This window comes from Astatotilapia calliptera, chromosome 18, assembly GCF_964374335.1.
Source record: "Astatotilapia calliptera chromosome 18, fAstCal68.1, whole genome shotgun sequence".
NCBI lineage: Eukaryota > Metazoa > Chordata > Actinopteri > Cichliformes > Cichlidae > Astatotilapia > Astatotilapia calliptera.
In genome coordinates, this window is record NC_137439.1 from 9,232,765 (window position 1) to 9,246,768 (window position 14,004).

General features: G+C 41.7%; 1 protein-coding gene across 2 annotated transcripts; it reads right to left on the bottom strand.

The window, feature by feature from the left end:
* Positions 1–3,897: 3,897 nt before the first annotated feature.
* Positions 3,898–13,762, bottom strand: jcadb (junctional cadherin 5 associated b). 2 transcript variants are annotated; one of them, XM_026150809.2, is made up of 3 exons: positions 13,330–13,762; positions 7,364–11,253; positions 3,898–7,149 (listed from the first exon to the last, which is right to left on the bottom strand). In XM_026150809.2, the coding sequence occupies exons 1-3, from the start codon at positions 13,653–13,655 to the stop codon at positions 7,139–7,141; spliced, it is 4,227 nt and encodes a 1,408-aa protein (XP_026006594.2). In that variant the 5' UTR covers positions 13,656–13,762; the 3' UTR covers positions 3,898–7,138. The 2 variants fall into 2 exon arrangements, with proteins under 2 accessions (XP_026006594.2, XP_080148631.1); XM_080292505.1 differs by having other exon boundaries at positions 3,898–11,253.
* Positions 13,763–14,004: the final 242 nt, after the last annotated feature.

Below are 14,004 nucleotides of genomic sequence, written 5' to 3' on the forward strand. Positions count from 1 at the left end.
CAATTGAGGGGCATCTGCCATAAATAGCCAGGCAGCGTCGGGCTCCCAGAGCAGGAGGATCGAATCAGCTGTTACAACTACAATCCAGCAGCACTGCGTGATCCAGGCTGCGCAGGAACGCCTGCTCTATGACACCAGGGTCATACACAGCGCACTGTTTCACTTGCATTCATTTCAACCAGCCACCTGACCAGTTTGTTCAAAGAAACTAGGATTGCATCAAACGCTGGGATGATGCTGCATTTTATGTTAGGACATTTAAATTCATCTCTGGAGCTTGAGGGGCACAACTGTCACTACATATGCAGCCTCATTGTGCAGAATTTCACATAAATTTGACAGATTATCAACATGATCCATGTCAAACTGCTTACACAGGACAGCTGTGAGATGCTCAAAACAGGAACTCTTGAGCCGACTGTTTACAAAAGCTCACATGTATGACACAGTTTAAAAAGTTGCAGTTTTCATGTCCAAAACAGACAAAAAAAACAAATGCATATCACTACTTTAACTTCATCTGCTACTACAAGGACTCCTTGCCATGTTTTAAACAAAGTGAATCAAACAGTAAAATACAAACGCAAATGCAGTAAAGCAATTATGGGCTTTTTAAGATGTTTGATAACAGCAGGGACATTAAACTGTATTAAATAAGTCCTAACGCTGTATTTTCTATATAAAAAAAGATCAGCACATCCAGGTGATTAACTTGTGGCTACCGATATGTGTCTTTGGGTACTGTGGTGAAAGAGAAGCAGGTCAATTTAGGGTTTTGCTCCTTGTTACAGTCGGTTTTGTGTTTAATTGCTGTTTGTCTCCATCTTGTGGTGTTGCATTGTAACTGCAGGACGGGTCACCAATTCAAACATTTTACAGAATAAAGATTAAAGATAAAGAAATCACTTTATGTAGTTATGTTCATAATTTATCTCCTTACAACACATTGGAAAAATGTTATTTTTCTGTTCTGACCTTTTTCTGTCATTTTTTTTGCCACATTTATGTAGTTTTATCTATGAGTAACAATCAGATGCGTAATCAATATACTTCAGTAATTTCAGTCAACAATGTTGCTGCCTTACACATCTGTTTTGGGTATATCTACACATTCATGACTTTTACTCTCATTTTTTTCCTATATAAAATGCATCTTTGGGGTTAAATACACACACAAGTAGGATTAATGTGCATTCAATAAAGGCAATGACCACTTACCTAACAGAAATCTATCCATTTGTCTGTTATTTTGTGGCCTTGGTAAACCAAAACATATTTTCCAGTTGAGAAAATGACCCTAAAATTTAAAAAAACTGGTTAAGAAATAATTTTATTACAATTGTGTTCATGGGAAGCTTTTTGCATGCAGAAAAATCCTGTTTACAGTCAGGAATACAAGTTTATGTGGACAGGCTGAAGGGTGGCAGAAAATGAGGGCAACTGTCACTGTGGCATTAATGGACTTACTTATTCCACATCCAGCACAGGCAAGCAGGCTTGACAGGTGTACAGTAATGACAGATGTGTAGGCAACTTACTGAGAACTGGACTGACTCAGAGGCTGAGGCAGCTGTGATGGAGGGACAGCTGGAGATGGATGGCAGGGAGGTCTGCAGAACAAAGCCAGACTGTTTCATTCAAAGAATCCCAAGTACACAAAAAGACAAAAGAGAAGTGATGCTTTCCTTGATACAATGGGGAAGTGTATGAAGATTTGGAATAACCTTGCTGTTTGCATTATTTGGTGATTAAGTGAGAGTTACAGACAAAAAGAATTCTAATTACAACCATTACAAATCTCCAGCATTTACCAACAGTTTGTACATCACCTGACTGGACAGCAGTAATCTCAAACTGGTAGCTTTGGATCCAATGTGAACAGCATTCAGGGGAAATTTCAGATCATCCTTCTTTGCAGATATCCTTCATCTCAGCTGTATTCAGTGTAAATGCACATCTTAACGTCATTCTATTGGATTAAGGTTTTGGACGCTTCAAAAGACAGATTATCTTTATTTGAAGCCATTCTGAATTAGATTTGCTTCAATATTCAGGTTCATTGTCCATGCTGTCAATCCATACAAGACACAGAAGCTAGATGTGTGTGTGTGTGTATACTCTATATATATATATATATATATATATATATATATATATATATATATATATATATATATATATATAGTATTATAGAGTATATATTAGTGACCTATTGTTTTTCTAGGCTCTTAATAATAAAGGTAGAGACAGCACTGCACAGTAGCAGTCAAAATATTTTAGCTACTGAATTAGCATCATATAACTATATAAGGAAACACTATTCTAGCAGTACAGACTTTATAATTTAATTAAGTAGCAGTGTATTAGCCCCTAATGTACAACAATCAACAGTTTCGTTTAACTGAAGGCGTGCAGGTGTAATTTTTTTTATATATTTACCTGAGCTAGCTCTTATCAAGGTTACAGGCGGCCATTTTGAAAGTTCAACACTGGGAAAAGTACCACCTCAGTCTTTGAGACAACTTTCAGTTAAAAACGAGCACCAGAGAAAATGTTCAGAGTCATAGTAAGAAACAAAGGTAAGACCACGACAAACCTTTTCTCAAAAAAGTCCAAAATTCCAGTTTAAATGTCCAGAGAAAGCTAACTAAACTTTAATTAGCTTTCTGTAAATAACACTAACTATGGCATTTTACCATTAAAGACTGGGAACTCTTGAAAGTGTGAAACAGGACTGAAATAAAACCTTTTACTGGTTTATTAATTATGGCCACATCCAGAGTAAAGTATATAAAAAATACTATACAGCTATACTGTGTAAGTAACCATTATACTGGCTAATATAGTGGAGGTCACCCTCCTGGTGTCAAAACACTTTCATCTGTCAGTGTTTTTAATGTCGCAGCTGATCCTTGTAATTTAGCTTGCACTCCAAATATGGTAACTGTCAGAAGCTGCATGTAGCTTAAGAAACAACGCTGCAGTGCCTTTGTACGCTGTGCCCATGAACAAAAAACACCCACAGCGTAATGAAAAGACAGCCTACCTATATTGGGATCAATAAAGTATCATATAAGAGGAAGCAGTAATCTGACTTTTCACTCTCATCTTAGAAAAAAAAGATGGCACACAGAGGAAATTGAAGAGGATGGATGCCCTCCAAGTCTCCCAGAGAGCATGCTGGGAGGTTTTTACAAGGTTCAGCTCAAGTATTGTCTTTGCCAACGCTTTGATCCAGCAAGTGGAGCTCAGTGTGACAGTCTGGCACGGTAATTGGGCTGAAATTGCCAGCACACAAGTGAACATGTGTGAAAACACTCGCATATTTGTGCTTATACACGTATGCTTGCTTTCCATTGCCTTAGCATTGCTCAAAGAATAAAAGTCAGCTCTTTGAAAATGAAACATTTCCATAATAATGACTTACCCACTCGAGGAGCCCAGTTACTTGTGCTGATTTTCTCTCGTTTTCCATATTGCGGGACAGTGTCAGCAGCTGAGATCAGATGCCTCATGTGCAAGCTCTAAAACAATGTATACAAAGCCTGTATGGCAGCATCACCAACACACAATTTTCATTTTCTCAGATCACTTTTAGGATGTATAATTTAGCTCCAGAGATGAACCTGTAAAGGGGCCACCAATGTAAAAACTTTTTCCAAAAACCAACATGATATCAGAGTAATGGTAACTGTAACTGGTTCTGCTTTTATATACATAACTGGTTTCGTTTGTAATATAAAAGACTTTATCATATATTGTATTTCATACATATGCACCCCTTATTATCTTTGCTCATGTCCTGGCGCATATGTGATATAAGTGCACATTTCTAAAAAAAAAATAAAAAAATAAAAATTGCATACATACAGACAACAGCAACTGTCACAAACACCATTTTCATGCAAAGAGTTTATTTATGAATCAGACTGCAGTATCATACAACAGTAGCACAATCATATGACTATGGATTATGCTCATATTTATAGATACAAAGATAAAGGCATGTCTTAAAAGAAAAAAAATGAATGAGTTCTCTTTTGATTTACTCTAAAAATAGCTTTTAAATACTTGGCATAGTTTTGTAAATTAAATTGTGAAACATAATGTTTTGCCCACTGGTTTTACTATTGGAGTACCAAATGCAAATATACTTTATGAAAAACATTTTTTTTTCCTCCTCTCTCTTGCATTTCATGCAAGGAAGAAAAAAAAGATGTCAGTGAGTACAAAAAGCACTTAAATCTCATATGAAAATAGAAAATATTACAAGTGTGCATAATTACTTCATGTTGCACATAACCTGCAGTACAAAAAGTCAAACGACACTATGTTCAAGTGTACCTGACATGCCAATTATTGGGGGAGGGGGGCGTATGTACTGAAATAGCTATTTAAATGTCGTCAGGGGCAGTTTATACACCAGACTAAGGCGAGGCCCTTTAGTCTTCAGAATGAATTGAAAATGAGATGTGTTAGTAATTATGGGCGTGCCAGCTTGTCCTCCCTGTGATGCTATGAGCTTGTCTTGAAGCACTGACCCTCCTCTCGTACTTATAATAAATTATGCTTTTTGTATTGTTTGAAGTTCACAGTTTTGGACTCAATGTTCCTACAGATAAACAGCATGAAGAGCAGAAACTATCCGCAATGCTACTGTACCTCTCCAGCCAGAGGGATGGCAGAACAGTAAGTTGTTGGTACAAACCTAAGGTATGAAACAGTGCTTAGTACGTTAATATTTGGCATTTCCTGGAGTGTAATGTAATGCACACATCATAAGGCGACATGATTATTTCGGATTTACATGAAATGTTTGAAATACCAAGACAAAGGTCTGAGTTGATAAAAATGCTACAACTGCAAAATGCTACATAACAGTAAGTTGATGGTTAAACAGTGATGGATTCCTACAGATCTCTTAAATATGTTACACCAGTGAAACAGTCCTTTTATGAAAACAAAGAAAACCCACGTACCTGCAAACTTGTTTTAATCCAAAAGGCAATTTTTTCAATCATCGTTTAGCTTTAGACTCATAATTTAAAATTTATTTTAAAGAAACATTATGCAGATATGTGGTTTTTAGCCTAAAATTGCATCCTACATTGCATCTTTTAGTGCAATAAGCGTTAGTGACAGCACAACAATTTACACAAAATGAACACGCCGTGAGATGAAAGAAACGGAGGAAGAAAGGAGGCGGTTAGAAGGAAGAGGAAACGAAGGAAGGGTGGGAGGAAGGAAGGAAAACAAAAAAATTCCCAATTTTATTTCTAAACATGTTTTTTTTTTTGTGGAACCAACAACAGAACGATACATGATTCAAACTGGAAGACATACAAAGACAGAAATAAGACACAGGCCATGTCTGACCACCAACGTACAGCTGAGATGGATTGATGTGTCAAATATCACAAGGAGCGTCCAACACTGACTCTGTTAGCATGTGAAAGAGCACTATCAAACAGGAAATCATGGCACAATCAGAAAGTTTCCATCAGGTTTAACTCCTGCAGTGATGAACCCTTTTGCTCACTCAAACCAAAATCGTGTGATCAAGGCACACCACAGGGCCATCCCTCCTTATACCGCTCTGTTAAGATTTTAAAGCACTAGAAAATTATGTATACTCTCAATATGATACTATACACTTGTATGATACTTTCAGCTTGTTATAGGTGTGGAGAAATAAAATGTCATGGTTAAATACAAAATTTCTCTTAAAATATTTAAAATATACTTTATTTTGTACATTATGCAAACTGATTAACAATTTGATGATAACAAAAATAAATATTCCGTGAAATGTCGCCTCTTTGCGAAACAGATGTATGAACATAGATATATAAATAGATATATCTATATCTATATATATATCATGAAGTAAAGCACCCACCCCCTGTTAAGCGCCCCTATACCCTGACACGAATCCATTTCCCTGTAATATGATCTCAATGACACGTTCACACTTAAGACTCCTGACAATGGTTCCTACAGGTAGCTCCACTACACCACTGACCTGTTTTTACAATATTGCTCTACATATCTTTTTTTTTCTTGTTGTTGTTCTAAATTCCTATATCGATCTTTAATGTTTATCAAGGTTGCTTAAACCATCATTTAAACTCAATCTGTGCCCTTATTGCTTCCTGAAATTACCTGGAAATGGGAGCTATAGATTGAACTTGATCAGGGGACTAATCAGAGACTTCACCTTATCCAACCAGGAATCGCACATCTAGTTAAGAAAGGCAACTCTCCCCCTCTAAAGTAGGGCCAACGTTATCTTATAGTTTACTGATCTGTCATGCCATGTGGTATAGAGTCACTCTTCACTGAAGAGCTATGGTTGCAGAGTTATGGTTGCAGTGTGTACAAAAGCAATGAGAAAGGGCACAATGTCATTCAGTTGTTTTTTGTTTTTTTTAAAAAGAAAGGCTGATTTATCTCATCTGAAAATCAAAACAGTTCTTTAGCCAAAGACAGTGATGTCCAGTTCTAAAACAGCTGTCGCCTTACCACAATCAAATACGCAGGTTATTTTGGTGTAGTTTAAATGCAACAGAACATGTTTGTGACAATAAACCCCTCTATGTCTACATTAGGTTAAACATAAACACTTACATTCATAATCCTCAACAACTCGCCCGTAAACAAACAGAAACGTTCAGGTATGCGAAAAATGTTTTCGCTGCGGACATTTTCAGAAATTCTAGTATGCACGACAGAATTGCATAATGTCTGCCAATGAGAAAAGCATAGGGAGGATAGAATAGAAAGGACAAGCCGCTACAAGACTAACTAGTAGAAACCCTATAAGAGGATGGGGTTGGGGATGGAGGACGGATGGGGTAGTGGGTAGTCAGTTTGGGAAGGCTGGGGTGGGATTCTGGGTGGAAGTTGCCCCACAAGTTAAAGAGGCACCTCCCTTTGGCAGTGGAACAGCACTCTTAGTAGTCAACGCAGCGCCGAGGGTGAGGGTGTACACAATGCTCTTGTCGGACAAGAAGGCAATTTCAGTGTCAAGATGAGATGAAGGCATTCTAGTAGGCAGCCAGGTCACAGTGTTGGAGCTAAAAACCTCAGATGGAGATGGTGGACGCAGTCTTTCTACACTGTCTCCCCTCGGCTGGGATCATTGGGGTTCTGGGACATGAGGAAGAAAGATATTTATTCACAAAGGAGTATTTTTTTAGCAAAAATCCATTATCTTATGAATCAAAATTGTCTAATTGGGCAAAGGTTTTCAAGCTCCAAAATCAGGAAAAATGACAAAACCGCATAAAAAAAAAAAGTAAACTCTCTTATCATCTTTACATCCACCAGGCTTCACTTCTATGCCATTATAGGCAATAATTACCTGAGAGAGGTGACTCCTGTTCATCTTGCAACACTGTCTCGGGGCTCTCCTGTGAGTTGGTGACCTCTTGCTCGTTGTCTTTGTCCATATGAGGAGCAGGGTCGAACTCCTCTGCTTGTTCTTCCTTGCCCTCCCCTTCTGCCTCTGTCTCCCCTTCCCCAGAGTCAGTACTCCTGATGCTTAAGCGCCTCACACGATACATAACATCCACATCTCTCATCCGGGCGAGTCGCTCAACTGCCACCCGACCTGGAGAAATAGCCAGTTTGTTCTGCAATGCTTCAATTCGCTGTGAGGGGCCCTTGCTCCTCCGCTCACCCTCCAAGCTAAGAGATAGTCTGCGGTCTAGGTTCGGGGGAACGGAAAGTGGCAGTCTATCAGGCGGAAACTCAGGTAACCCAGGGAGGTCTCGCCCTAGATGAGTCCGTAGACCAAGTCTATGCTCTGGGAGAGCAAATGGCTTCTTCTCTTGCTCCTGCTTGTCAACTGGCGTTGCATTGTCTTGTTCCTCAGTTTTCACTTCAGCTGTCTGTTTGCCTGCACTGCCTTCAGGTGTTTCTCCTGCAGTGGCTTCTTTATCTTCTGATTTTTCTTCCTCAGTTGCTGTTTCATTAACACTCTGTTCCTCTGTGACTTGGGGGTCTGTAGGCTGATCAGCTGCTAATACTGTGGCTGCAGAGGAGAGATCCTCTGTGGCTCCATCCACTGGTATGCTCTCAGCAGGATTAACTATGCATAAATTGTCCAAGTTTTCTGCCTGAGCATTGTCTGTTTTTTCACCCTCTCCCACATTCTCCTGTGTCAGTGAATGCTGCTCTGTTTTTTCAGCACACACTTCAGACCCTGACTGATTTGAACATGATGCATTTGGCTCCTCTATTTTTGTATCTTCTGATGGACTTTCTAATGCAGTGCATTGTGGCGGACTGCCATTTTGATTGGCCGAGCTGTCTGAGCTGTTCTCCTCGTGAAGTGGAGGCAATGGACCCTGTCTCATCTGATTCTCAAGCTCTCGTTTACAAATAGGACACTCCTCCTCTGATTCAGCACTGAGATCTTGAAGAGTCTCTGTGTCATTAGGTCTGGAATGGCCTGCGGATGCTTTACTGGCATCCGATGGGTCTCTAGACTGACGCAAAGTCTGGCATATGTCTTCATAATCTGGAGGACTAGTGAGTGTAGAGGCATCCTGCATGGGCTGTCTGTCTGCCCATGGCACCTCAGCTGCTGTGGTGTGCGTTGTTGGACTAAAGTCACAAAGAGGTGTTTCGATAGGTTCATCTGGCAGGTCTAATTTTACTGTCCTGCCATCGTTGCTCCTTCTGCGTGAAAGATGTGCAACAACCCTGTATTCTCTGAAGCCCGTCTCCCGAGGTGGCACCGGGAGCTCCTCCCTAAGCTGCTTGCTGAAGGTTACCGACTTTGTTGCAGGCCTGGAGAAGGCGCTCTTCACTTCCCTGTATTCTGGGTCAACAGACCAGCTTACTGCACTGCGCCTAAGGCTGCTGGGCTTGTTGAGAGGTTCTGATGTCAGTCGGATTTTGATACGCTCAGGGATCTGGACGGAACCGTTTGGGACTTTATTGCTGGCAGTACCTAGCTCCAAGATGTCTTTGTAGGCCTCGTTAAGGTCCTCAATGCACTTGTCAACACTGGGCTGTTTGCTGCTCTGTTGCTGCTGCTGATCCTGGACTTCTTTTTTAATGGTCTCCAGCTCTTTGACTGCATCCCATGGTCGCTGGGTGGCCGGTTTCAAAAGGAACGGTTCAAATTTCTCCTGTCCTGTGTTTGCTGCTGGTTTGATCTCCTCCACATTTCCTGAGGGTGGTACTGCTGGCTGCTGAGCTGTGCTCTTGTTCAGCTGGTTGGAGAAGGTGGAGGTCAGGGAGAAGGCGCTGTTGCTTGAAAGTTTTAGGCTCTTCACTCCCTTTATGGGAAAACTGAAGGCAGTGCCCACTACTCCGCCGCTATCAGGGGTTACTTCGGTGCCAGGAGGAACAGGGTCTTGTTGTGCTTCCTTGTTTTCAGGGCCAGCTTTTCGGGCCTCTGGGCTAGTTTGTGTCTCCTGGTCTCGATACTGGTTTGCAGGCCAGGATCCTGACAGCTTCAGCTCCTTGTAATGATTTATTTTAGGGGGTCTACAGGGTAGTTTTTTAAACATTTTGCTGCTTGCTCTACTGCTCGTTTTGCTGCTCGCTATGCTACCAGTTAGTGCTTGCAGCTCAGCTTCAGCTGAAGATGTGCTTTGGAGACTTTGGTTTGTTAAATGGCCAGTTTTGTTGCCACTGGGACTGTCAGCTGGGTCTGGCGACTTCTCGTTGTTATTATTCTGATCACGAATTGTCCCAGTGAGCTGCGGAGTAACAGGGACAGACACCAAACAAAAAATTGTTTCACTAAGCCTCTTTTTAAGATTCTTGGTTTTGTCTTTCTCCGGTGGTTCAGGTTGCTCTGCCTTTTTTACTTCTGTCACAGTTTCAGATACACCCTGGTCAGCCGGCTTACATGGAGGTGGCGGTGGTTTACCCAGAATAGATGAAGGTAAAAATGGAGTACGGGTTTGCTCAGAAGCTACACTGTCACTTTTTTTTATTCCCCTGTTGGGCCATCGATTACTGCTGTCGCTGTCACCGGGAGCTGTTTTTCGGGTTTCGGTATTGAGAGCTGGCCCCTGTTGGGGAGGAAAGGCACTATCATGTGTAGATTGTCCTAAAATCTTAGCGGACGGAATCTCTTTGTTGATGTTGCGCATCTTGTCTATATCTGTTAGAGAATTTCCGCCAGGCCCTCCTGAGATTTGTTTTGCTCTTGAGTCTTCAGTGGGTAACTGTCGGGCATGACCTGGTTGTTCTTCATGTCCAGAAGAAAGTACCTGTTTTCGATAGGACGCACTACGTTCTCCATAAGGTTCCAGCCAGGAACTACTTGCCTGTCTGTAAAACCACCTTCCGGGATCTGAGTTTGGCATCTGCAAAGCTTCTGCCCTCCATCTTAAGTTTGCCATTTCATTGCGGTTAACTGAAACTGCTCTTGGGGGTAGGGCTCTTCTATAAGATGGGGGTGGGATGTAGCCAGGAGGCTCCATTCCAGTGATGGCAGAGTGTTGTGCGAAATAGTCTTGTCTTAGGTCCCCACCCCTTGGATAATAGATAGGCCTGTCTTTTTGTTTGACACCCTGGTCAATAGCAAGCATTTCTGCGCTACCCCTAGTCTGCTGGTGAATCTCGTATGATGGAGGCTTTAAAGGCCTGCTGAACCTGGGCTTTGGTAAAAGTGCAACATGGCTGCTTGGCCCAATACTCCTACCCCACCGGTCCCGGCCGCCGCCATAGATGTACCTACTGTATGGCCCAGAGAAGACAGTGCTGCTTATCCTCTGTCTATCAGGTAGACTAGGCCTTGATGGAATGAGCTCTCTGCTGTCACGTCCATCAGGTGACAAAACTCTGGGAAGAGACTGAGACTTTGCTTTAGTTCTAGGGTGAAAAAAACCCTCCGGTGTCCTCAGTCGGTAGTAGTGGTCCTGAGCCCACCGTTCCCCATCCCCATCTGACAGCTGCCTTCCCAGGCCCACAGCAGGCCTCCATTCCTCTGTTCCAAGGCTCTGGCACTTCCTCTCCCCAGTCACTCTCAACTGACCAGGTCCTGCATCTGGGTCCCTTAGCCAGGAAATGTCCTCCCATAGCTGCTGCGCTTGCCTCTCTGCCCTGTATTCCTCTGCTGTGATCAGGGCCTGTGGCCTCCACGCTCCAGCAGAGGCCCTCAGCTCCCTGCCATCAGCATAGTCCAGAAGGATGCTGAAGTCCTGACCTCGCCTCCGCCAGTAGGAAACATCCCTATCGTCATGGCTCAGCGGCTCTGAATAAGTCAAACTGGGAACATCGTAGAACCTATAAAAGAAAAAATCTCAGTGTTAATAAAACAATCTAATCTTTTAACAGTGTTTCTTTCATTACAGAGGTTATTAAATGAGTTGCGGCTAAACAGCATCAGAACCATCAGGCTGCGACATACAGACAAAGAAAAAATTATCTAGAATGAAAGGAGTTAATACCTAAAACATATTTCACAATATTGTATTATCTCAGTCTATTTGATAATAGATTAAAACAATTTCATCCACTTGAAATGTGATCACTGGTAAATATTAAAAGAGGCATGCCCATGCCAGTCCCAGACATGTGCTTTTGCTTTGCCAGTATAGGTGTTCCAAACAACCTAATCAAAGAGGGCCAGCACATATGAGCCAGAAATGCTTAAGTCAGCAGCTCCAAAGTCCCCTGAAGACACCACAAAATTGCAATGCTACTGCAATATGATCTGCATATTAAATTGTGCTGACCTTATCTTGGAAACTGGTCATCTGGATGGCAAATACCACTCTTTAAAAAAAAAAATCTGACGCAAAAGAGAAAGTGGCTCTGTCCCTCTCATTATTTTATCACATACTTTAGGAACCATTTTGGCCTACAGTACATATAAAAACCTTTAAACCAAAAATACAATAAACTTTAAACCTGCATTACTGTGTTACACCCAAAGTGAAAGAGTAAACTAGAAAAAGAGCCTTTTTTAATTGTTTCTCATGTAAGTATGCATGAGCAACAATCATCCAACCAAAATCATTTGTATAATTTTAAAAACGCTTGATGAAACTAATATGAAATGGCAACTGTGTGACGAGTTACTGTTGGCAGGTTCACAACAGTGGTTCCAGTACAGTGTGATAAAGCACTGCTGCCTGGAGATAAATTTAGTTCTGGTCCCATAATCACCTCTTGGGTTTGGGATAAGGCCGTAGTGCATGCTTGCGCTGCTAAAACAATTATTTTAGATAAAATATATTACTGAAAATATATATATATATTTAATGACAACGCATCTAAAAAAAAAAGTATATGTACACTGAGGGATTTTCCATTACACTGAATTTTAGGATTTTTTAAAATTAATTGTCATCAATAAATATTCCCCGGGTCATCACTCACATAAATGCACGTTCTTAGACGCCCTGATGACAGCTGATCATAATGAGGGCGGGACTGCAGGCTTAAATGCTTGTTGAAATTCAATTGTAACCATCAGTTCTTTCAGAAAAACATATTAACTACATTTTCCCAGTGTAATTATAAAACTGTTTCATGCAAAGAATCATCTGTATATATATATATATATATATATATATATATATATATATATATATATATATATATATATATATATATATATATATATATATATATATATATATATATATATATAAAAATATGTATGCTTGATTATAAATATGTGTAATAGTTTTTAAAACGTAACATCACAAAAAGAAGACTGAATAAACAATTAGCCTCCGTCCAGTATCTGCAGTGCACTAAATCCCTGTTAGTCATTGTACTCATTCATTTAAGCAGCAAAGTCAATGGATCATCCTCAGCAGCATATGCTACTGTATGGCTGAGGGGAGCTGCGCTGTGCACACTTGCCCAGCAACATGCTTACATCACAGAGCACGTGCTGGGCGTGATTCAGTGTGCCAGTGTTTACAGTGGAGTGATTACGCGCCTGTCTTGAGGCATGTTCAGTCCTCCTCAGTTTGCTCTCTGTCTAGTGCTGCTGTTTACATCTGCCTGCCGGGTGGAGGCTGTGTAGATGATTCCAGTGCCTGGGTGGGCTCCACAGAGATGCAAACCATATCTCTGTGCAGGCATGTACACAGCTCAAACGACTGCAAAGGCACCTTTCATAATTCCTCATATCCCAGCATAAGATATGTCAGTAGTGCTGCTGCAGCCACAGTGTTCTGCAGCTCTGGAAGGAAGGGAAGAGGAGGAGAAAAAAACCCTGCGCAGTGCAGACTCAGTTTTGCATGCAATACTGACAGGCCCCAGTGAGAAGTGGGGGGAGGAAAGAGAGGGAAAGGGAAGGTGCAGGGCGTGGGGGATTGCAAAAGAGAGGGAAAAAACACTCACCCACTATCTGTAGCAAGAGAATCACCCAAGGGCTGAGTGTCACCTAGGATACCGATGCCAATTTCTTTTCTCCTTTGGTTCCTATCCCCACTCTCAATGTCTATGCTGGGGTAGCCCTTCACCAGTGCCTGCCTGCTGCCATAGATGCCAGTGATAGATGCCCCCCGGTCTGCCTCATACCCGTTCAGCGTCCCCCGGCCAGCCCTGTTGTCCACAAGTTCACGCTGGCAATCAGCAGGGCGCTTGTCAAAAGGCGTGGCAGACGGAGGGTCGCTCTTCGGCAATTTATATCCGTGCGAAATGAGAAGGTCCTCCACGCTGTACATGGTGGTGTCTCTCTCACTTCTGGGCAGGAGGGCAAAGGTGGGTGTGTTGCCTTATGCGCAGTGCTGCTGGTGGAAGCTGGAGCACGGCTGCTCAGCAGAGGCCATCACTAAAGAGAGGACAAGGGAAGAGGTAGAAGAGGATTATTTCTGCATGCAACTATATCTGAGAGGAGCCACTTTCGTAAGAAAGAAAAAGGGTGGCATTCCTTGTCAAAATGTGTTTAAACTACTTCAGCACATGCTATATTGACATCTCCACAAGTCTTTTCTTAAAATTAAACACTAACATGAGCTAAACATGAATTTTTCTCCCAGACATGATCCTGCTTCTGTCGGCAACCCCGGATGT